The sequence below is a fragment of the Carex rostrata genome, chromosome 11, assembly GCF_964058835.1.
Source record: "Carex rostrata chromosome 11, lpCarRost1.2, whole genome shotgun sequence".
NCBI lineage: Eukaryota > Viridiplantae > Streptophyta > Magnoliopsida > Poales > Cyperaceae > Carex > Carex rostrata.
This window is the reverse complement of record NC_135928.1, coordinates 9,134,965-9,161,513: the sequence shown is the minus strand read 5'-3', so window position 1 is coordinate 9,161,513 and position 26,549 is coordinate 9,134,965. Positions and strand designations below refer to the sequence as shown.

The window sequence follows — 26,549 nt, the reverse complement described above, 5'->3', positions numbered from 1 at the left end:
AGGCGATTTGTTATGTCCTCTGTTCAACCATTTCTTGATTGCCTCAGCTTCATATGTAAACCCATCTGCTGCTATGCATGGATTCTTCATGATTACCTAAAAAAAAAAAGTGTTTTGGCTTTTATATGCTGCAAAAAAAAGCTACTGATAATCAAAGCAATAGTCTATGTAATTGAATCATAGTAGGAAATATCGGCCATATAGGATACGACTCTCCAAAGAAAACCCTAGATCCTTTGTTGTGAGATAGAGAGACGTAGTAGATTGGATTAGTTAATATCAGAATTATTAAACCATATATAAAACTTTAAGTGTTTAATTCACAATTTTTAATGTTGATATTGATATATGGTACCCATAATGAGAAATGATTATTTCTATTATATTGATTTATGTTGTTAAGGGGGACAAAATTGGTCGTTCTTTGGTTTCGTTTGTACGATGTCTAATTTTCTGACCTGATCTGCTAGCTCTCTTCCTAGTTCATTATCTTCCAATTGACAAATCTTACAATTTACGGACAAAGTTGTTCCCCAGAAAAAAAGGAGAAAAATTTAATCACCCGAAAGAAGAAGACTAGTAGATAATGTAATCAACATTCATAATGTAAACTGAACGTCTAGCAATGAAAATAATTCAGTTCATCTATTTAAGCTGCAAATAAATATTGACAACCAATTATCTTAATCATGAGTATGACTAATATAACATCAGTGTCATTTCAGTCTATATAACACCAACTCCAAAACCTATCAAATCGAGTTCAAATGGTGAATCCAAACCGATATACTTCATTAGTTGTGCGTTTACATGTAAAATTTATAAGTTTTTGAGTTTATTTGATATCAAGTCAAGCTGTCAAAAGTGTGAGTTTTTAAGTTAATTTTAATACATTCATTTTAAAATATTTTTACCGCTTGATTTAATATTAAAATAACTCGAAAATATAAAAAAAATTGTATGTAAACGCATCACTCGTAATGTAAATTGGTTTGAACGGTTTGAATTAGTCGTTCGAAGTCGATTTGATAGGTTTTAGAGTTGGTGTTATATAGGTCAAAATGACACTGATGTTATATTAGCCAAACTCCTTAATCATATAGTTTTGCAACCAATGCTTTTTGAATTATTCCTTGTTTCTATTATTGAAGGTAATTCAGTTAATCTACTTTTTGGAGCGCGCACCTACTAGATCTCTCAAGCTCTTGACAAACTCCACCATGAATTCCTCTTGCACCTCCTTATTCATTAGAAACTCCTTCAATTTCTTCTGCTTTAGTCTCATCTTCTTACCTCGACTTCCCTCTTCGGCCATCACTGTTCCAATAGCTTCACTGATTGCCTCCCTACGAAATGATCCATCAGCCTCACTCCTTTCAACCTCGACACCTATTCCCAACTCTTTTTCAAACAACATAGAAATTAAGAACTGGTCTGTCCTCTGCGGCAGCATCACGAGCTGACAGTCAGCAATCAGCCCCTCCATCACAGCACTGAACCCGGCATGGCACACAAAACAACCGACACTCTTATGCCGCAGTATATGTTGTTGTTGCACCCACCCACAATGCACAAGACCCCTTCCTTTCACTCTCTCTTTGAAGCCGTTTGGAAGTTTCCTATTGAGGATCTCTTCCGCGTCCTCTTCTCCACTCGGGAATTTGAGTATCACCAAAAATGGAAACCCAGTACTTTCAAGCCCTAGGAGTAACTCCTTGACAGCTTCATCAGTCAAAATTGCTTCGCTTCCAAATGAACAGTATACAACAGATTTCTCTGGGAATTCAGCAAGCCATTCAACCCAGCGATTCTCGAGCTCTCCTGGAGGTGTTTCGGGCACGATTGGTCCAGCCAGTAGCAACTTTCCTTGTTGATACTTGTAAAACTCTATATATTTCCCTTCCATCTCCATGCATGTCTTGGCAATTGTACCATCACAATCCTCTGTACATTTTAAGATTCGATTGAAACCTGAAGGTTGACCATAAGAACTCTTAAATGCATTTAGAAAGTTTGCAGCCTTGTAAGCAGAAACATATTGGATAGGGGATGAAGCAGGGAAGCCAGCTGGTGCCTTCATCAACTCTTGTATTGTTGGATTTGGTCCATGGAGCCGACGAGAGGCAGCAGCAAGGTAGGTAATACCAACAGTAGAAAATACGGAAAAGAAGAGCGTCTTAATACCTATACACAACAAAAATAATAAATATTCTGACCTATTAATGAACAAGTAGTTCGTGGAAAAATATATATATATATTTTTTAAATGAATACGACGTACAAATTAACATCAAATCGGTATTTGGTTCACATTGCAGGGTTGAATCAACTAAACTGTTTGCCGTGCCAAAATAATTTGTTAAAATATATGCCGTAAAGCGGAAGGTCGCAAGTTTGAAATCCTTATGAGAGAACTCTTTTTTAACATTAAATAGTTAAGTAGCTTGATCATTGCCTTTACTAAAAAGAAAAAAATAGAAGCCACAAGGAGCACACAACTAGATTATTATAACCCAATTTTCCAAAGTTGTTATTCTTAGGAAAGTTTCGATCCTTCATCTATATTGGAGATATTTCTGCATTGTCACTTAATCATATATATACGTACAGAACTCTTATTGTTATCCAATTATGTATTAATATCTATACAGATCTACTATTTTGTATTAAATATGTGATCTTTCACACAAAGAATACTGGAACCATCTTTATCTACTATATCGAAGACTGATTTTCTATAAAATTATTTTTGGAAAAGGATTATGAAGACTAATCCTTGATGCTACTAAAAGGGATTTGAGTACATCTGAATTATATATAGTTCAGACATGGAGAATTTTATGGTCCATTCCACAATTTCAAATGCCTATTCGGCTGAAATTATGATTCTGCTTAATTTGGTCCGTTTTGATACTTGTTCTAGCGCATCTCAAAAGCCCTCTACTGAGCCAAGTGCGCGGAAGCAATTCTGCATATAGTTATTAGTAATATGTAGTTATGTCGAAAAAATGTCACACCCGGATTTTTTACCATATAACAGTATCTTCGTAACGAAAAATAAATTAACAAAACGGAGTCAATTAGAAAATTACTAACTGATTATTGAACGACACGTCTCTATAATTAATTTAGTTTAACAATAATTTAAATAGGTCAGATTAATCCACACAAATATACATCACTTGTGTCTACGCTATCTGTAAAATAAGTCGCACAATATTAACACATTTGGAATCTCTGCCACATGAAACTTCCACATTCTCAAACACACTATGAATCCATTCCAGAGGCAATTCTCACATTCTCATAACACAATCTCATCACATCACAAATCAAATCTAACATCAGACCTACTATCCCATTAAATATGTCATTATAATTCAATACCCAATTCAAATATCCAAAGTAACCATACAAATCGAAAATATAGATTATAAAGTTTGGTTACCTGATAGCGAAATATTCGAAGTTTCAAATTGGATTGCAATTATAGTTCAGAGTCACTGTGATGTGGCCGGAATTGAAATCAAATATCAAGATATTTATCACAATACCTTTTCTTATATTTTCTCAAATTTTTCGGGTTATTACAAAAAATATAATGTTGTTTTCCTGGTCCGGACTTAGTTGAAATTTATAAGGAAAATTTACACTTGTTGGAATAAAAATTTAGAAATGTGGGTATGAAAGAAATTAGAAGAATACTGTGTAGCTTCTACATGGTTTTAAAAAAAAAAAAAAAAAAATTAGAAGAAAAATATAATGTTTGTTTTTTAGAAATTGGAATAAAAATTAATTAAAATATAATGTTTGTTTTTTATCCAGCAAGACTATTAGAAGAATCATAATGTTAACCAAGTCAACAACAGCAAACAAGATTTTATCATGTCAAACTGGAGCAAGAAAGAATGAAGTAAAGATTGAATCAACGAAATACAATATGGGACGCCAATAATAATAACTCCGGAATATATTATATTATCTGGAATTTAGTAGGCGATGCGTATAAACTCACTGAGCAATATTTCTAATTATCATTTTTTAATGTTTAAGGGATAAACTATAAATTTAACAGGACATAATTTTCTTTCGTACAATTTCCTTAATAAAAAATTTATTAAATGAAGAAAAAAATATATTTAAAAACAAGGTTTCTTTATTATTCTCGGATGATAAGGATGCGAATCAGAGAAAATCAAGATTTTTTTTGTTTCTACTCAGATACAAAACAGAGAGACACAGATCCTCTCCTTTTTTTTTCTTATTTTATTTAGGTGATAATTGACAGAATCGGATTCGAAACTCATATTTAAAAAAAGAAAATAACTTATTTGTACTTTAAAAGAAAATGTAAAAAATATGTAAAAGTAATCTTGTAAAAATTATGTAGCTCAATATATTACACTCAAATAATCAATTAATATAATAAATCCAAACATTTAAATCTAATAAGGTAGACTATATTTTTTTTCTCACATAGTGTAAAAGAGCAAATACGAATAAAATATTACATATTGGATTAACAATAAATTTAAAATCAATATCAATATTTTTTTGCAACTAGATTATATACAATTACAACTTAGATCACACTTGTTTATTCCCTTGTATTTTACAGAAAAATTAGAAATGTTCCATACATATAAAATTAAATACGTTACAACTAATATTTTTTTTGTAATAAATAAAAAAATATATTTTTGGTATAGAAAACTAATTTGCTCATAAAGAATAAGGTCAGTTTAAAAGGTTAATTTAATTAAAGGTTAAATAACATAGGTTTAAATGGACGGGTCCCACTGTCAGAAGTTCCTTCTTTTCTTTCCCTTTTCACTTTTATATTCCCAATCTGTGCTTTCTTTGATATCCAGACTAAAATTGAGATAGCTCTAACCGTAATATCGCCAAAAATCGGTCAAATATGTGATATATCGATCAAAATCGTAACAGATTTAAGCCAATTGTACCAATTCGGTCTCAATTTTACCGGTTTTCTATACATAACTCACCCCGTGAGTCAACTCAGAAAAAATCAGCTCGGCACCGGTTGATTCCGATCCGACGTGGCCGAGTCAACTCGGAAGATAGACTAAATAGCATGTAAACTGATGCAAAAATATTTTTTTCCATTAGTTAAAAATAAGTTTAACCATACCGAGGGGCTTAGCGAGCGATGGCAACCACCCTTGAGCAAAGTCAATTACGACAATATCTGGCCTTGTGCGCATCAGGATATCTTCAACTTGAGGCCTTGTCAAGTCAAGAGCGATCTTTAACAGATCAGCACCATCAGCTGTTACCTCAGCAGTTGTTGAATTTATGCAATTTCTGAGGAGAGATTATTTTGAGAAAACAATTATTTCATTTTGTTCTAATTCTTTACACTGTTACCATTCCTATATATATTACAAACATCTAAGCTACTGTTTTGTTACCGTTTGTACCTTGTACCTATGTACAGTATACCTATTTGTTGAATATATGCAAGGAGGCCCCTTTACTTCCTTGATTTAATCCTAGCCTTCTATTTCGAGATCTATGATGATTATTAATCTGAGATCCTAGATCCTATTTCTCAACACTCCCCCTCAAGCTTGGAATGTATATATCATACAATCCTAGCTTGCTTGAAATTTTTTCAAATGAACTCGAGTCCAAGCCTTTGGTGAGGATATCCGCTAGTTGATCTTCACTCTTAACGTATGGTGTTTCTATTTCCTTTGCTTGAACTTTTTCTCTAATGAAGTGACAATCCACTTCTATATGTTTGGTTCGCTCGTGGAATACCGGATTCGATGCGATATGTCTTGCGGAGTTATTATCACAATACATCTTCATTGGTTGATCACAAGCAATGCCTATTTCTTTGAGTAGATGTTTTATCCAAGTTAATTCGCATGCGGTTGACGCCATGGCACGATATTCCGCCTCCGCGCTAGATCGTGCCACAACGTTTTGTTTCTTGCTTTTCCATGTGACTAAATTTCCGCCTACAAATGTGCAAAAGCCGGTAGTGGATTTTCTATCAAAACTTCCAGCCCAATCTGCATCGGAATAGCCACATATGATATTAGAATTATTGTTTTTCATCCAAATTCCCTTGCCGGGATTTTTCTTTAAATACCTTAAAATTCTATTTATTGCCTCTAGGTGTGGAGTTCTTGGCGAGTGCATGAATCTACTAATTTGGCTTACGGAAAAAGAAATATCCGGACGGGTGACCGTTAGATAAATTAGCTTTCCAACTAGCCTTTGAAATTGGTTTATGTCTTTAATTGGTTCACCATCCTCATCATTTAATTTATGCCGGTTATCAATTGGGGTAGAGATTGGTTTGCATCCTAATTTACCGGTTTCCTTTAAGAGGTCTAAAGTATACTTTCTTTGGGAGATGAAGAGTCCCAATTTTGAATGTGCTACCTCTATTCCTAGAAAATATTTTAAATATCCAAGGTCTTTGATGTCAAATTTTTCCTTTAATTGGCTTTTAACTCTTTTAATTTCTTCTACGTTATTTCCGGTAACTATAATATCATCTACATATACTAGTACAAGGGTTATATTTTCTCCATCATTTTTAATAAATAATGAATGATCGGCACTACAAATTTTAAACTTGCAAGAAATTAAATAAGAGCTAAGTTTTTCATACCATGCCCGTGGAGATTGCTTCAATCCATAAATCGATTTATTTAACCTACAAACTAAATTAGAATTGTTTTCCAATTTATGGCCGGGTGGTAGGTTCATATATACCTCTTCTTCAAGTGTTCCTTGAAGAAAGGCGTTTTTTACATCCATTTGGTACAAATTCCAATTGTTATTCGTCGCAATAGAAAATAAAATTCTAACGGTATTCATTTTAGCTACCGGGGCAAAGGTTTCATTGTAATCTATTCCATATGTTTGAGTATACCCTTTGGCAACTAATCTAGCCTTGTACCGTTCTATGGTACCATCACTATTATATTTGGTTTTGTATACCCATTTGCAACCAACGGGTTTTTTGTTTTTTGGTAATTGTACAATTACCCATGTCCCATTTTTTTCAAGAGCTCTTAGTTCTTCCTTCATGGCACCACACCATACCGGATCAATTATGGCTTCTTGGTAGTTATTTGGTTCTAGTGTTCTCTCAATGGAGGTGAGAAATGCATTATAAGAAGAAGAAATATTTTTATATGATATGAATTCTTGTATAGGGTATTGCACCGTATAGGTCTCATAGTCTCTAAGTCTAGTGGACGGTATTGGTGTTTTTATGGACCGTCTAACTTCTTGATTTTCTTCTATCTCATTATCATTGGTTTCAATATTTTCTATTGTTTCTTCAACAACACTTGTCTCAACCTCTTGGTTATTATCTTGTGTAACTAATTGGTCATTTACATGAGGTAGTACCGTTGGTTCCAAATTTATTTGGTCACTTGCATGTGGTGTCTCACTCATTTCCATTGTTTTGAAATATGGCTTATCTTCACAAAATATAACGTCTCTAGATGTAAATAATTTTTTTGTTATAGGATCATAACACTTATATCCCTTTTTAAATGAGGAATATCCCAAAAAAATGGTTTTGGTTGACATATAGTCAAATTTATCTTTTCTTTTAATTTTTACAAAGCATACGCAACCAAATACTCTTAGATAATCAAAATTAATTTTTCGTTGGTAAAGGATTTCCATTGGACTTTTATTTTGTAAAATAACGCTTGGTAATCTATTTATTAAATGAGTGGCGCAAAGGATGGCATCCGACCAAAATTTTTTTGGAACATTATTTTGAAATAGTAATGCACGTGTCATTTCCAATAGATGTCTATTTTTTCTTTCCGACACTCCATTTTGCTCGGGAGTGTTTATGCAAGTAGTTTGATGTATGATTCCTTTTTCTTTACAAAACGTTGTGAAATTTTTGTTTACAAATTCCGTTCCATTATCCGATCTAAAAATTTTAAGTTTTGCATCAAATTGATTTTCTATGAGACATAGAAATTCTTGAAAGCAATTGAAAACCTCATCTTTTGATTTTAATAAATACAACCAAGTAGTTCTAGAAAAATCATCAATAAATATAACAAAATATTTGAATCCATTATAAGAGTTAATTGGGGCCGGACCCCATACATCGGAGTGAACTAAATCAAACAATGCTTCACTTTTGCTATTTGATTGGAAAAAAGGAAGCTTTGTTTGTTTTGCCAACTTGCATATATCACAATTGATACAATTTGAAAATGAAAAATCTAGTGCACTATTTAAAATCTTGTTGGAAGGATGCCCAAGCCTCTTATGCCAAAGGTCTTGGTTAATAGATTTAGCGGAAGCACAAACGTTTAATTCTTGTAAATTCAAGAGATAGTGTCCATTTTCAAGAAAACCTTCCCCAATCTTCCTCCCGGTTTCCCGGTCCTGAAAGATAACATTTTTATATGAGAAAATTACGTCACAATTAAACTCATATGTTAGTTTTTTTACGGAAATTAGATTTATAGGGAATGTATCAAGATATAGAACATTATGAACTTTTTTGTTAAAAATATCAATTTCTCCTACACCATTAATTTGTGCTTTCATACCGTTGGCCACTAATACAAATTGATTATTTTTTGCAATGTCTAAATTTGTAAGAAGGTCTTTATTTCCAAACATATGGTCAGTGGCACCGCTATCTATAATTATTTGATTATACAAATTTAAATAATTTGAGTTAGAGACAATACCACAAGTGTTGTTTGAATTTTTCTTGGAGAACCACACAGAGAACTGCTCAAAAAACTGCTGCATCGGATCTGACCCGCTTGACCCGCCAGCGCCATCTGGGTTAGACCCTGGTTCACTTGAACCAATCATTTTTATTGGCCGGTTGGGTTCAGTTTGAGCAGAAAAGCCCCCACGCGACTCAGTCCCTTTCTTTCTCTTCTTCCCTTCATTCCAGTCCCCCATTTTCACGTCTCCCCCTCCCCTCTTTGAATCCCACCACTTCGGCCTGAGATGTGGGTGAAGAAAATAGCATTTTTCGGCTTGGTGACCCTCCTTTTTGCAGTGAGAGCATCTATCTCCCTTGATACTTGATCGGTTTGAGTAATTTGGGAAGTTAGGGTTTTTTCCGAAATTGGGGTTTTTTGTGGCAAAGCTATGAGTCTCGTGTCCCTCGCTGCCACCGACTTGTGGACCACTCATAGCAAGCCGTCGGCTTTCTTCTTGCTCCACCATGGTGGTAATTTGAGCAAAGGAGGGAAGGGAAGTTGTTAAAAGAAGTTGTGATTTCACGGCTTCATAGCTTGGATTGAGACCCGCGAGATATTGGAAGATTTTATCTTCTTCTTCTCTCTGAATGGCTATTGGATCTGGTATGGGTGGCCGATAAACTCGAAGTTCATGCCATTTCTTTTGAAGAGCACCCAGGTACTCTATATTACTCCTTGACCCTTGTTGTTCTTGCTGGATTTCTAGTTTTAATCGATAAATGTGGGAATTGTTGTTTTGTCGGCCATACATCGTTTTTATGCCTTCCCACAGTGAGAAAGCTGTTTCATGGCCAAGGAATATTTCTGAAACACTCGGCTCCATGGATTGCATGATCCATGTCATGACTCTGTCATTCTTAGATTGCCACTGTTTTCTTGCCTTTTTTTCGGCCTCAGTTGCCTCATCTTTCTTTTTTGGAACCGGCTTTACAGACTCTCCTGTGATGAATTCTAAAACCTCTCTTCCACTGAGAGATAATCTTGCGGCACTTGCCCATGAGAGATAGTTTTGGCCGTTGAGCAATGAGTTTGTGAGTTTTGAGGTATTGGTGGCTTCTTTCGAATGCTGCCCCTCTGAAGCCATCTCTTTGACGTGCTAGACTTCTGTTTATGGGTTTTGATTTTGCTTGTGTATATACCAGTTTTGCTGGTAAGAATTTGGAAGAGATTTTTTCGGTCACAGAGACTGATGCTCTGATACCATGTTGAATTTATGCAATTTCTGAGGAGAGATTATTTTGAGAAAACAATTATTTCATTTTGTTCTAATTCTTTACACTGTTACCATTCCTATATATATTACAAACATCTAAGCTACTGTTTTGTTACCGTTTGTACCTTGTACCTATGTACAGTATACCTATTTGTTGAATATATGCAAGGAGGCCCCTTTACTTCCTTGATTTAATCCTAGCCTTCTATTTCGAGATCTATGATGATTATTAATCTGAGATCCTAGATCCTATTTCTCAACAGCAGTACTCTCAGCTCCAGAAGGAAGGCCAGGGACATGGGGAAGGTCTATAGGTAGTATAGAGATGAGCGGGGTGGACGGAAGGAGGGTCACGACACGTGGCACATTTCCTTTGGTTATGATAAAGGTCACTTGTATAGTACTTCCGGCAACTGCGATGATCTTGCGAGCCAACTGGATGAACGGGTTGATGTGACCATATGCGAGCCATGGAAACATTATAATATGCATGGTGGTTTCATGGCTGGTTGTGGTGGCGACGGTGGAAAGGGCATTGGCAATAGAAGGAGAGGTTTTTATTTTCCATTTTTTATTTTGAGATTTCCCCTGTAACTGTAAGATGGAGCAAGGAGAGAGAATGGAAGTCCAAAGCCACATTGAAATAATAACATTGAAGCTTAAAAACAAATGATCTATTTAGTAAGAAAGGAACCAAGAAATTGTGTATCCCATCTTTGGTAGCAAATAATATTGTAATGACGAAAAATCAAACTTTTAAAATTTTAATATTTATAAGAAAATAATAAATTGCGAAATTGCTATTAATTTCTTCAAGGGCGAGTAACTAAAGAATTCTTAACTTTTTCCGAGTAGATGGCTCAGATGCTTTCATTGGGTGCTAGAGTGAAAAAAACGTGCCGTGTCGTGTCGTGCCGTGATCAAGTTAATTTTTCACATGCCGTGTCGTACCGTGACTAAAATATCAAGGGGTGATCATGGCACGCGAATGGTCACGTCACGTGAATCACCCTGTATCCAAACGTGCCTCGTGTGACTTATGTGTATACAAATTTGGCCCCTGTTTATATCTTCAAAAAATTGTATTCATATTATGGCATCTCTTTTGTGCATTTTCAAAACAGATCGAGACCGAGTTCAACTTATCATTTATGCTATTTAAAATTAGGTTTGTCCGATATGTTGTCCATGTGTGAATATCATTTATGATATATTGTCCGATATGTTGTCAAAATGTTGTCACTATCACGTGGTTTGGCCGATATGTTGTCAATATCATTTATGATATTTACCACCACCAAACTTTATCATTTATTTTTCTTAATAGCTAAAGAGGGAGTCTCCTCATAGACATTACTTCAATTGTGCTATATGGTGTCTTTTAAGTTGTGCATCACGTCCCTACGTTAGGGAAAACAGAACAGATTAGGATATTGAACAGATGCTATAATTCACAAGCGCATCTACTAAATATAATGAAAAATAAGTCATTTCTACACTTGGTCATTGTTTAGTATATTCAGCACAAATTCTTCTTGTATAAAAAGGAGGAAATATGCACAGTTTTAGTCATGTTTAGAACATATTCCGCACAAATTCTTCTTGTAGATATAATATATTTCTTATCCTTCATAATTTTTTATTAAGTTTCTTCAATTTTCAATCATGGTTTTCACCAAAAATCACCAGACCGGTCTCAAAGGAATTTACTGAAGAAATTAGATAAAGCATTATTTTCATCATTAATGATTTGTACTTTCTACCCGGCCTACAAGATATTTAAAATTAGGTAGTAGGTACAGCATTATATGGACCACTAATTAAAGCCAACAGAAAAATTAAGACACTTCCCAAGCATTTAATAATATTTAAATACAGTATTCAGTGGCAGGGTTAGTGATTGTATTTCTTTCTCATATAACTCATCTTTGGTGTGCAGAAGGCTTTGCAGTGACAAAGCCTGGCTGCAGATCAAAATGTGAGGATGTTGATGTACTGTTTCCATTCGTGCTGACCCTCGCTGTTATTTAGGAGGAGTTCAGCTCACCTGTCAGCAAAATTCAACAGATGACAGCTACAAGCTTCTTAGTGGTAATGTTGAGGTGCTGAGGACCGGTCAAGCAAGAATGAACAACCCAATCTGTTGGCAGTGTTTCAAGAACACAACAGGAAACATCACATGGCACACAAGATACTTAAACTACATATTTACACCATGTAGAATCTCAAATCTTCACAATAAGTTCGTGGAAATTGGATGCACACACTTGCTTACAACAATACTTTGTTGGGTTATAAAGAAATCACGAGTACCGAAGCGAACAGGTTGTGAGCCAGTCTGTTATAGTCAAGATAGCCTAACTAATGGCTCATGCTCTGGTATGGGTTGTTGTGAAACTCTTGTTCCACCAAGGATTAATTACTATGAGGTTGCATTTGGTAAAAACTTTAATAGTTCAACTGTATCAGACTTTAGCTGTTGTAGCTATGCGGTAGTAATGGAGACGGACAAATTCACATTCGGTACTTCTTATGTTACCGATTATGACTTCTGTAAAACTTACAATGGCTGGGTGCCTGTTTTGATGGATTGGTTCATTGAAAATGTGACATGTGAAGTAGCGCATCGCAATACAAGCAGCTATGCATAACCAGAGAGGTTCTCATTGCTGCAGTACAGGTACTGGGTGCTACATCCAGATGTTCTATGGCATATCTCGTGCCAGCAGTCATCTTGCCTCATTAGTGACAGTAAGTACAGACAATTTTATCTCGTGCCGCAGTACAGTACAGACTAAACCAAGTAGAGTACACATCGTATTTTCAGGAGCATTTTAAATGATTTGTTAAATTTACTAAACATATCGCAATAGTGAAGATCGATATTATGAACTAATTATTACCTAGTTCATCATTACCAATCAACTCTCTGGATAGATATACTTTAACAATTATCTTATGTCTATTTGTACAGTATATTTTGTAGATATTGATGAATGTGCCAATAAGAACCAGAGTTCCAAGAAGTGCCACAATTTACCTGGCACATATAAATGCTCTTCCGATTCAACTTTTTTTTTAATATTATATATTTTTTTGTTTCCATCAATTCAATTTCTTGTAGAAATTAATAGAAATATATAATCAAGTTAAAATTGTCTAAAATTACAAAGATTATGGGAAACATAGAGTGTGGCTATATTCCCCTGAAACCAAATTGCAATATTTCTAGATTAAATGCAGTGAATCACTTATGAGAAGATAAGGTGACTTTCTCATTGTCTGAAGAACTTTTTGAAACAATAAGTGTATGAATTAGTAAACAAAAATGAGTTTAATCAATGTAAAAGGAATAATTAGCAATTGAGCTTCAAACTAATTATACACTGATTTATACTATTGTAGGAATCGGTGCTGGCATTTGCTGCTAGTATTTCTTGGGTTTTGCATGTATGTGGCAATTGAAATTGAAAGAAGAAAGATTTCTGAAGTCAAAGAGAAGTACTGTGAACAGCATGGTGGATGGATTTTGTTAGAGGAGATTAAATCAAATCTGGGGTTCAGTTTCAATTTTTTTTTTTTTTCTAACAACAAGTAGAACAAGCAATAAACAATTTTGATAGTTCAAATATCATTGGTCAGGGAGGCAGGGTACAGTATATAAAGGTAATGTCAAAGATCAACTGGTTGCCATTAAAAAATGTAAGATCTTGGTTGCTCCCTAGAGGTTGAAGTTCCAAATTCCAATGTTAGTGTACCAATTCATCTCATTTAATTTGGGACTTTATTTCACTATATACATGATAAAAAAACACAGATCTTCCATTACACTGGAAACCCGTCTAAGGACTGCCCATGAATCAGTAGAAGCACTTTCCTATGCTACTTGTGCTAGTCGGCATCACCACCAATCTTTCTTGGTGATTTCTCACTGCTATGAAAGAGAACAAAATGGCTTGATGCAGCCCAAATGGCTTGTGGTGTTTTTACGTTTCTTTTTTTTTGTATTGCGGGTGGTTTAATGACAGAGAAACTGATACATCAACAACAAGAAAGAAAAATCAAACTATTCCTCAAGACATGGAAAATTTAAGTTTTCGTGTTACTAGAATTCAAAGTTGAGGCTCAATTGCATAATTGAGGACTTTACCGGAATCCAGTTTCTAACGCTCTAGGTTCCATCAATATATGATATTTTTGTTATGAATTAAGTATTTATGGATGTTCATATTGCAACTCTCTTGAGCAATTACTTGAAAACTTCTCTTTAAAGAAGTATGTTTCTCTCCCTACATTTATCAATAGAGTTAATATTAGATGGCTTGTAATTTATATTTTCTAGCCTATAAATAGAGGCTTTGTATGAATGTATTTGATATAACAAAAACATATGAATAAAGCATAGCCATCTTTATACATTCTCAATATCTTGTTTATTGTTCTTTTACTTTATTTTATAACACGTTATCAGCACGAAAGCTCTACTAGTTGAATATTCGAGGTAACTTTGATATCTCTTATTTTAATTCCATTTAAATAAATAATTACTAAATGGAATAAGTTATGATTTTTTTTTTGTATATTTAATCATCTGGAAGAAGATTTCAAGAAAATCTAAGTAAATAATCGGGTTGTTAAAATATTTAGTGTCTTAACCGTAAAAAAGAAATAATAATAATTAGTCTCTCCTATTTTTATTAATTGGTACTTGAATGACCTTTGTCACTGTTACATGATATCCTTATGTTGCCTTTTAGCAAATTATGCAATGATTCAAATTAAACCATCGAAGTTAATAAAATGGCCTGAAGCCATCTGTTGATTATAAATTTTATAATGTGAAATTTAGATCTGATTCATATTTTTTTGTGCAATATTTTATGTTCAACAACTTAATCTTCTTGAAGAAGATTTTAAAAGATATTAAGGTCTTCTTGAAGAAGATTTCAAGAAATTTTATATGATTTGCAAAATTTTTATCATGTTTATATTAATTTTGTTTTTCAATAATTTATTCTTCCGGAAGAAGATTTCAGAAAAAATGAAAAATGTTTCAAGTAATTTTCCAGAAGAAGATTTATGTGACTCACAAAATTTAATATGAGAAGATTTCAATATATCTTCTTGAAGAAGATTTCAATAAGGTTTATATGATGTGGATTTTTTTTTAAATGATGTAATCTTCCCGAAGAAGATTCAAGAAACATTCCGAGTTGATTCATTATCACTTGATGGCTGAATAAAATAATGAGTTGTTAAATAAAATATTATCTTAATTGTGCTTCATTCCTCGAAGTGAATGTAGCAATATATAATAATAATAATTTTGGACAAACTCGTGAACATGGACCAGATCTAAGTTAAATATCATAATGTTTATTCTTATAATACACATTTCACCGGAAGTGGAAAGATAATGAAGAAAATAATGAGAAAAAGAAAAATAGAAAGAATAAAAAAAAAAGGAGAATTCATGTTATCATTGGTCACGTACCGGTTGTACGTCAACATACTACGCTGAAACATCATATTGCTTTATAAGCATCACTAAATATATATATATATATAAATCGAGAATTTTTTTTTATTTGCTAATGTCATGATCTCGATCTTATATACTCAAAATAATATTAGTCACTGAATTAAGTTCATTCTTTAGCGAGAAACATATATGATAGTAAAGCATTAGAATTTAACAATCTAACCTAAGAGGTCATTAAATGAAACTTAGAACTATCATGTTAAGATTATTCGGTATAAGCCAAGTATGTGCCAAGATAAAAGTTAAGTATTAGTTATTGCCTTGACCAAACTTTCTCGGTCTCATGTGAATATTTACTTTTAACAAGTTAATTTGTTCCTATATCAAGTATAAATTAATTCATGATATGAAAATTGTAGAATATAATAAAAACAAGCTGGGAGACACGATAATATTTAAAAGGGTCATTAAATCATTAGATCAAAATTCTTTTACGATTTTTTTTTATTAATGATAATAATAGTAAATAAATTAATAAAAAAATATTTTTTTTTGTTATTATGAAATTATATTTATGGTCATTTTTATTTATTTGCATTTCTTGTTATCACTGTTATGGTGGTATTTCTTATTTTTGTTAATTGCAACTGTTGTTAATAAAATAATATTAATAATTTGATTGAAGGCTCCGGAAGAGCAATATTGTAATATTGTTGTTATGCGGAGGATATAAATTTATATTAACGATGCATTATATTCTTCTAAGTCTCAAAACAATTTGTTAAGCTTTAAGAATATCCGCCGAAATGGATATCATATTGAGACAACTAATGAAAAAAAATGTTGAAGAGAATAAAACAAAATGCATATCCTCTGATTTGTACAACACATATATTAGTACAATTGAAGCACATGTTGTAAACCAGTAGTTTACATATAATAATATATTTATAGTTTGGCATGATCGGTTGGGCCATTCCGGATCAACAATGATGCGAAAAATAATAGCAAATTAATGTGAACATTCATCAAAGAATCATAAGATTCTTTAATATGATGAGTTTTTTTGTGTTAATTTTATTTCTAGAACGTATACAAGATGATATTTGTGGAACATTATTTTCAACATGTGAACTATTTGAATATGTTATGGTTTCAATTGATGCATCAACAAGATGGTCACATGTATGTTTATTTTCAAATCGCAACCTGACGTTTGCGAGATTACTTGCTCAATTGATTTGATTAAAGAGCATAATTTTATGATTATCCAATTATGAAAGTACGTCTAGACAATGTCGGAATTAATGTTGAACATTTGTAGATGTTCGTATATAAAAAAGAAGATATGATATTTTACATGCAACCAAACTAATTCGCATCATACCAACTAGCTATTATAAAGCTTCCCCTTATAATTAGTTTTTGGTCACATATCTAATATTTCCCATATAAGAATTTTTGAATGTGCGGTATATGTTATAATTGCTCCACCACAACGCACTAAATTGGGATATCAAATAAAGTTGGAAATTTATATTAAATTTGAATCTCCATATATAATAGAGTATCTAGAATCATTGATGGGAGATTTATTCATGGCTAATTTTGCCGATTGTGATTTTGATGAATAAAAATTTCCAACCTTAGGGGAAGAAAACTATCAGCTGGAAAAAAAATACATTAGTATGAATTATCATTGTCTTATTTTGATCCTCGTACTAAAGAATGTGAACTAAATGTTCAAAAGATAATTCATTTGCAAAGGTTAGTGAATCAATTGCCAGACACATTCACAGGCTCAAAGAAAGTGACCAAATCACATGTACCAGCTGCTAATGATCCAATTAAAGTCGGTGTCCCTGTTGGACAGACTACTTATAACACGCATGAAGCGTGGAAAAGCATCGGTTCCAAAGATTAAAAAAATATAAAAATCCTCGAAAAAGAAAAGGAGCAAAGAATGAAAATGGTCAAGACGAGAATATGATAATTTCAGATAAAACTCCAGAAGAGAATAAAATTATAACTAATATTGGAGTTCCAGCAGAAACTCAGGTATCTGAAATTCATGAAAATAAAGAGATCTCGATAAATTATATCATGAATGGAAGAAGATGGAACCGAGATAAAATTGATATCAATGATATTTTTTTTGTATATAATATAGCGCTAAATATAATAAATATTGAGGATCATGACCCGAAGTCTATTAAAGAATGTCGACAAAGAAATGAATGACCAAAAATAGAAAGGTGCAATTGAGGTAGAGTTAAACTCTCTTGAAAAGTGAAAAGTTTTTGGACCTGTAGTCCTTGTACCTCAAGGTATAAAACCAGTAGGATATAAATGAATATTTATGAGAAAATAAAATGAGAAAGATGAAATTTTGAAATATACTCATATGTGGTGGATGCAACAATTTTTTTTTTAGTCTGGCAGTCCATGAAGGACTTAATTTGCACCTAATGAATATTGTTACAGCCTATTTAAAATGGTTTGCTTGATAATGATATTTATATGAAAATCTCTGAAATATTTAAGATATGCCTGAAGCATGTAATTTAGGTTCTCGAGAACATTATTCAGTTAAATTGAATAAATCTTTATATCGATTAAAGCAATATGGACGCATATGCTATAATCGTTTAAGTGAATATTTATGAAACATGGATATAAGAATGATACGAGTCCATGTATTTTCATGAAAAGATATAGAAATGATTTTGTTATAATTGCAGTTTATGTTGACGATCTAAGTATCATTAGAACTTCTGAAGAGCTTTCAAAAGAATAAATTATTTAAAGGAAGAATTTGAGATGAAAGATCTTGAAAGAACAAAATTTTGCATTGGATTGCAAATATTTAAAAATGATATTTTTATGCATCAAGAAAATTATATTGCAAGAGTGCTGAAATAATTTTATATGGATAAATAGCATTCATTAAGCACTCCGATGGTTGTAAGATCATTAGATGTGAATAAATATCATTTAGACCTCGAGAGAATGATGAAGAACAACTTGGTCCTGAAGTACCATATCTTAGTGCAATGGGAGCACTTATATATCTTGCTGGACATATAAGGCCTGATATATCATTTGCTGTAAATTTATTAGCAAGATATAGTTCTTCTTCCACACGAAGACATTAGAATGAAATTAAACATATATTTCGCTACCTCCGAGGTACAATGGATATGGATTTGTTTTTTTGTTCAAATATATCCAAATCTGATTTAATTGGTTATACAGATGCTGGATATTTGTCTGATCCACATAATGGCCAATCTCAAACAGGCTATTTGTTTACATGTGATGGAACAACTATTTCGTGGCGATATGTGAAACAAACTATAACAGTCACATCTTCTAATCATGCAGAAATTTTAGCAATACATGAAACAAGCCAAAAATGTGTTTGGTTAAGATCTGTGATTCAACACATTCGTCAGACATGTGGCTTGTCTTCTGAAAAAATGATCCTGACGATCATATATGAAGATAATACTGCATGTATTGCTCAATTAAAGGAATGATACATTAAAGGAGATAGAACAAAACACATTTCACCAAAATTCTTTTTCATCCATGATCTTCAGAAGGATAATGTTATTAATGTTCATCAAATCCGTTCAAGTGAGAATCTAGCAGACCTATTCACCAAGGAGCTTCCTACTGGGATATTTGAAAAGCTGGTCCGCAATATTGGTATTCGTCGATTTAAAGATCTTGATTAATGTTATCATGAGGGGGAGTTAAATACGCATTACATTTTCCTTAACCATGGTTTTTCCCACAGGGTTTTCCTGGTAAGGTTGTAATCGGGTATTAAGAAGAATAATGTACTCTTTTTCCTTCACTAGGTTTTTATCCCATAGGGTTTTTCCTAGTAAGGTTTTAATGAGGCATATTCTTATGAAATGGACATCCAAGGGGGAGTGTTATGAATTAAGTATTTATGGATGTCCATATTGCAACTCTCTTGAGCAATTACTTGAAAACTTCTCTTTAAAGAAATATGTTTCTCTTCCTACATTTATCAATAGAGTTAATATTAGATGGCTTGTAATTTACATTTTCTAGCCTATAAATAGAGGCTTTGTATGAATGTATTTGATATAACAAAAGCATATGAATAAAGCATAGCCATCTTTATACATTCTCAATATCTTGTTTATTATTCTTTTACTTTATTTTATAACAATTTTTTAGATTTGTTGAAGACATTTTGGATCGGACTCCTTGATTGTCTGTGGCTTAGAATCTTACAGAAAATTTGAAAATTATGCGAATTGAAAAACAAAAATTAAATATTGGATCGGGATGATTGAATCTGATCTAAATGTTGGGGCTGCGAGCGTTGGTCCTAATATTTATATAAATATTGTCAATTACACTTTTCTTTTCTATTTTCGGAATGTCTTATTTTATTAATTTCTGTGATAAAAATATCCGCAAGACGCGTCCACTCCACACTATTCTTGTCCAGAATTCGTTGCGCTAGATCTCGTGGGGCAACTGTGTTGAAAAACATAAAAGTTATTCGACAAACACCACAAAAATATGCAGAGGTTGAGAATTAGAACTAGGGTTTTCTTAAGTTCACTAAGCTCTCTGGTGAACTTAAGTTTGAAATCCATAAAATCAGTTTTAAATGACAAATTTGAATCATTGAAATCTACTTACTTTACGAGTGATGCATATGCATGTAAAAAAAATAATTTTGCATAGAGACTAGTGATAAAAAAAGTTCAAAAAATGAATCCATTAAAACTAATTTATTAACCTTCTAATTTTAACAGCTTGATTTTATACTAAATTAATCCGAATGTTTAAATTTTTCACATGTAGACACATCACTTGTAAAGTAGACGGATTTCAACAATTGAGATTCGTAATTAATTTGAAGTCGATTTGAGAGATTTTATACTTGAGTTCATGAAGGGACTTGATGAACTTAAGAACACCCTAGTTCTACTCGAGATTGAGCACATCCATCTTCTAGTCAAAAAGCAAGCTGAGATATCTCATATTTTGCGTGACTTTTTTTGGCAAAATCTCAACTGTTCAGATACATTCTGCACGAATCTCAAAGCTCAAATATAGTGGCCTCTTGCACTACTTTAGTTAAATGGGTTAAATTACCGTCTGATACGCATTACGATGTGTGCCACTCTGCTTTAATTTCGTACGTACAGATTTTAATACAAATCAAACGATTTTGAAGTTCGTTGGATTCAACAGTAGACATCGGACCTATTCCGTTCTCATTCCCAAATAGACACCTGGCCTCTTGCGCTATCTCCGAATAGGCATCGAACACGTCGGTCACACAAAGTATGAGATATCTAAAAGATACGCGGTCAGCCACAGTCTTGGTTCTGAGATCCTAGATTTGATACAATGTTTGATCCATGCTTCGATTTTCTGAAAAGGCACACTACAATCCGATATATATTGATTGGCCCAAAACTTGCGTCAATATTTGTGTTTGAATGTCAAAAAATGCAATTCTCAAAAAGGAAATTTGCTCTTCATGTCTTTTCTTTGAAGTCTCTGTATTCTTCAAACGACAGCCATCGCGAGCTCAAAATTAATACCGTATCTTCTATCGAAAAATAGGTTCAAATCCAATTTTCGGACCTATCCAGACAAAAAATTGGGTGAATCAGTCGATTCACACTAATTCCTTGGATTTTAACTTGAAACATTGTATGTACCCCGAGGCGGCCGGGCCCGTTGTCAGCCGATCCAACTTGGCCGTTTTCACAGACTGTGTGTCTAAATATATGAGTTCATAATAACTTGTAAATGCATGTGTTTTTTTAAAATTAATATATTGTTGTTAATTGTTTTAAAAATCGTAATGAAAACAAAAAAAAATTGTGAGCTTTGATCCTCTGTGCTTACCCGTAGTTTTTATTTGTTACATCTCATACCTTTTTGACTTGAAGATCAAATCCTACTCAAGCCTTCTCCTAAAGACGGTTAAGATCGAATTGATTCGATAGGCAGCACTGTGGTGGCAGCGTATGACAACTTGTGTGTACTTGTTATTTCTACAATAACCACACCACATGTGTAGAGTACGTTGAGCAAGTCAAATCCTAATTAAGTCTATAAGACGAAGAAAAACTCAATTAAATGACTTCTATTAACTATTTCTTGAATTGGTAATTTTTTTATTTAGAACTGAATTGTACACGTATAGGTCACACCAATTGAATATTTCTCTCTTCCATGATTCCATCACTGGTTCATGTTATATTAGCTAACATATTCCCGTCCTCCTATAACATAAAATAGAGACGTAATAATTAAAATTTAATTGTTAAATTTTCGGTGGTCACATATTGTTGTTGACAGATTTAGTTTCTAAATAGAAAATTCGAGTGGTGCATATAATTAAATTAAAGAAGAGATGAATTTAAATGTCTTTATTTTTTATATCTTTATCATGTCTTCATTTTTATAAACTATAATAATTCAAAATTTAAAATTTAAAAGTAAAATTAAAACTGTTGGTTATGATCTATATTACTTTTTCTATATATGTTACGTTACGGAATTTTAACAATTAATTTTTGAATGTTTTAAAAGCAAGAATCGAAAATCATGCTGACAAAATATGAATTTAAATTTAAAATAATGTTTCCGTATATAAGCAAGTCAAGTGTGAATCGAAACCGCATCGAAAATATGAAATTCTGACTATCTACAGGTTCAGTACGTCCGCATTGGTGGTGAGTGCGGATGGCCGATCCACACTGGCTCCTGTTTTCCTTAACTAGTTTTCTGAATTTCTGCGAGTGCGGATGGGTTGACCCGCATTGGATATTAGTGCGTCCGCACTCATGCAATTTTTGTGTATTTTGAATTTCCCCAAAATCTGTCCAAGTACTGAGTGCGGGTGGTTGACCCGCACTGGAGGAGAATGCGGACACATTACGCTTGGATTTTTTCTTGTGAAGTGCCGTTTTGACGAAAATTTGACTAAGTACTGAATGCGTCCGCATTGTATGTGAGTGCGTCTGCACTCATGAAATTTCTGTATTATTTTGAGCTGCTAAAAATCTGTCAAGTGCTGAGTGCGGGTGGCTGACCCACACTGAAATTGAGTGTGTCAGCACTCAGGGTGACTTTTAACCAAATTCTAGATTTTCTCTTCCTTTTTCTCTTTCCCCTCCACCCCATTCCCTGTTTATGTGTGCTCCACCCAAAGAGAGAAGAAAAGAGAGAGAGAGCTCTCTCTCCCTCCAAATCGCACCAAAGTTTGGGAAATCGAAGGAAAGAGCGAGAAATCGGTTGCTTCCCTCATCTAGCTCTCTCATTCGGTATTTCCTTCTCCCCTCTTCTCTCTCTAAAACTGGAATTTCACGATTGTTCGGGTTTTATTTTAAACCCGAGATTTGTGTTTGAATTGCTAGTAGTCTATGTCCTTAGAGCTTCTTGTTGTTTATTTGTCGATTCTTTTCTTGATTTCATCTCGATTTTGGATTTCAATTTTTTTAGGATTTTGTACCAAATCCGAATTTTGGGTATAATTGTGAATTGTTTAGTCTAATCCAACCAAATAGACTTGTAATTGGTAAATCTCTCCCTCAATCTTGACATCTAGCGGTTAATTAGAATTTTGATCAAATTAGGGTTTAATTAATCGGAAAATTGAAATGTTGCGAGAACCAAACTAGTGAACCGGCAAATGAATTGTTACCAAATTGAGATTGGATATGGTTTAGAGGACCCAAATGCAAATTGTGAGAATGTTAGAGGTGTTAAGTAAGGAAACCGAAAAAAAGAGTATACAAATTCGGTTAAGGAAGCATAAAGCAACTCGTATCACCCAATTGAACCTCCCAATCATTGAATCAAACCTAAATCAAATAAATATATCTAATAAAGGTGTAGGCTCGGTCGAACAGGAATTTTCTATACATTACGAGACGTCTGATCCATAATTAAGCGATACACTCGTCGTAAACAGGTGAGGGGTTGTTGGACTTGTTTGATGTTTCATTTTCAGGAATTAAATTATTTATTCGTTTGTCATGTTAAATGTCTGATTGTTATATCATGGAATTGCGTAAATTATTTGCATAGCCCAGTCAAATTAAACTAGAATTGACATGAATTGAATGATTTGCATGCTTGTATAATTGTCAGTTGTGTCGATCTATTATGATCTGATTATGGTTGAGAGTCACCACGAATTGATGATTGAGAATGTATATGTGAATGGATTTACAAAGTTGAGCCGTATGACTGACTTGGATCCAACAAATTTGCAAAGTTGAGCTGTATAGGTGACTTTGAGGCCAGGATCCTTCTAGTGCTTTAGGTGAATGGCCCTCAGTTTTTCCAGTACCGGTTGGGACGAGGGGTGAGTGATTATGTGGAAATGTGAATTGAAATCGTGGGTGACAAGTGTGTAACATATGTGGCTTGGGGACATTAGCCTACGTGTTAATGCATTTGGACGGTCAATTGGATATTACGATAATTGAGTTCCGAAGTGAATTTTCATTTATGTATGACTTTAAACTAGACCTTAGGAAATGGTTAGGCCAACCAACTACAGATGAGTGTCAAATAAAGGGTCCAGCTCAGTGGGATATTTGTAGGTGTCAGTAACCCTATAGACGAGGGTCAGATAAAGGGTCCAGCTCGATTGAACATCTGTAGTTGTTACAAGCCCTAATAATAATAAAATAGTTAAGCCAATATGTGTTTGATTGAACTTCAGTTTGGAAATTCTGTTAGTCGTGATTCGTTTGATTATTGTTGTCCAGCATATGCATTCATATATATATATATATGAGTAGAACTAGGGTGCTCTTAAGCTCACCAAAAATTTGGTGAGCTTAACTCTAAAACTTATCAAATCGATTTCAAATGACGAATCCGAACCGTTGAAACCCGCCTACCTTACGTGTGATGCATCTACATGTGAAATTTTTAAACATTCAAATTAATTTAGTATAAAGTCAAGCGGTCAAAAAACGTTCAAAAATGAATGCACTAAAATTAATTTATTAACCTTCTAATTTTGACCGCTTGACTTTATACTAAATTAATTCGAATGTTTAAAAATTTCACATATAGATGCATCACACGTAAGGTAGGCGGGTTTCAACGGTTCGGATTCGTCATTTGAAATTAATTTTATGAGTTTTAGAGTTAAGCTCACCAAAACTTTGGTGAGCTTAAGAGCACCCTAGTTCTACTCATATATATATATATATAGAGGTTGGCTAAGATCAAAGTGGTAGTTCCTGAGCTTTGGTGCTACCAATTTGTTTTTCAATTTTCAAAGTTAAAAACGTCGATCCGAACCATTCAAGTTGTTCTGCATATTAAATTGTGCTTGGAGACCAAATTTTACATTTTTCTGAATTTTTTTACTATTTATTAAGCCACTTTGAAAATTGCTGATCCAACGGTCAAAGCACATTTGTTTATAAAATCATGTACATTTATGAGTAAAATTTAAATATGCACTAGTGTGAACCTATTTTAATATCTAATAAAGACTTTTTAATTCATGTCATGATGCGGTTAATCTATTATGCCAACATGCGAAATACCCAAAATAAAATAGAATAGCGGATAATAATCAAGTCGGAATCCAGTACTCGCACTGTGTGCCCAAATAATAATAGTATGAATTTAAGAGAAATACACCCCGTGCCGTGCCAGTGGGATCAAAAGATCTAAACAATATAATCGAAGGACTGTGCACATAGTACGATGATACACATTACCTAGTGACATCGAGCATTGTCCCCCAAGTTATACACGCACTAGCCGATAGTTATATCAATCCATTGCGTCATCTCACCTAGACGATTCATAAGCCAAACATATCCAATAAGAGAAATCATACAATGCAAGTCGTAAGAATATCATCACCAGGGCCATAGAACTCGAGATCGGAACTGTGCCCTCACTCTGCCATGAAACTCGAGATCAAAACCGTATAGACCAAAATCTACCATGGAACTCGAGATCAGAACCATGCGGTAGCACAAAGGTCTCGATCAAGAATCACAATCGAAAGCACTAGGGCTTCGATCTCTCTCTCTCAATCAACAAAAACCTAATTATAGGGTTGAATAGGCAAAAATCTCAGCACCTGAGCAAAATCAAACAAGCAAGTAACCCAAAACAAGAGAGAGAGAGAGAGAGATACTTATAGAACCGGGTAAGGCAACAGAGGGGCAAAAGTCCACACGAGTGGGTAGCCGACGGGACACGGAGAGGGCACAAGGCAGCGTGCGCGAGAGAACGAGAGAGGCGATCGCCTCTCTTAGGGTTCGCATGAGAGAACCAGGGAAAAAGAGAAAGCAAAGGGGTCGAGCCCAGGGGCAGGGAAGAGAAAGGGAGGGGGTGTAAAAAGGGTTTTCAAATCCCGTTTCTGTAAGTAGACTTTACGTGCTTAACTACTTACACACAATCATTATCATGAGTACAACTAATCATTTTTAAAGTTTCGATAGCGGAATTAAAAATCGTCAAAAGCAAATCAAAGATCTTAGAAATCAAAATCTCCACGTGTGAATCAATCAAATAGATTACATACCTTTGTCCATAGTAATCTTTAGAACAACACTTGAATCGTTCTTCGCAAACCGTCAGAAGAACTGCAAAGCGATTTAGAACAATACTTGAATTGTTCTTCGCAAGCCGTCAGAAGAACTGCAAAGTGATTTCTCTCCTCTTTCTCTTTCTAAGCAATGACAACTTGTTCTTTATGAATATAGATGAAGAGAGGATCAACCTTACTATTAGAATACACATTACCTATGCCCGTCATCAAAGCAATATTTATAGGGGAATGCAGATACACTAGTGGAAAATATGGAATCAGGATCGGTTATATATGCATATTAGTATCAGAATACAACCGATCCTGATGAAGGTGATAGTGATACTACAATAATCTGGATCGGTTAAATAACCGATCCAAATAGAAACTATCAGGATCGGTTTTTTATAAAAAACCGATCCTGATACTATTTTTTTTTTTTGTTGGTTCTGCAAAATTGCAGTATTATTCTTTTAGGATTTATGGTACCCAAAGAATTGACACCGGATTGATTTG

The 26,549-nt window shown here is 33.7% G+C and overlaps 1 protein-coding gene across 1 annotated transcript; it reads right to left on the bottom strand.

Annotated features, from left to right (window-relative positions):
- Positions 1 to 806: 806 nt before the first annotated feature.
- LOC144561484 (anthocyanidin-3-O-glucoside rhamnosyltransferase-like) lies at positions 807 to 10,520 on the bottom strand. The gene is made up of 4 exons (XM_078310447.1): positions 10,225 to 10,520; positions 10,146 to 10,148; positions 5,156 to 5,300; positions 807 to 2,184 (listed from the first exon to the last, which is right to left on the bottom strand). The coding sequence occupies exons 1-4, from the start codon at positions 10,453 to 10,455 to the stop codon at positions 1,166 to 1,168; spliced, it is 1,398 nt and encodes a 465-aa protein (XP_078166573.1). The 5' UTR covers positions 10,456 to 10,520; the 3' UTR covers positions 807 to 1,165.
- Between the last annotated feature and the right edge of the window lie 16,029 nt (positions 10,521 to 26,549).

Bases quoted from the DNA above. Each gene is read 5' to 3' on its own strand.
- LOC144561484 (XM_078310447.1), bottom strand. From the start codon at position 10,455: ATGCATATTATAATGTTTCCATGGCTCGCATATGGTCACATCAACCCG. The intron at 2,185-5,155 runs GTATGGTTAAAC...TGTTGTGTATAG, and splicing joins ATCGCTCGCTAAGCCCCTCG to GTATTAAGACGCTCTTCTTT.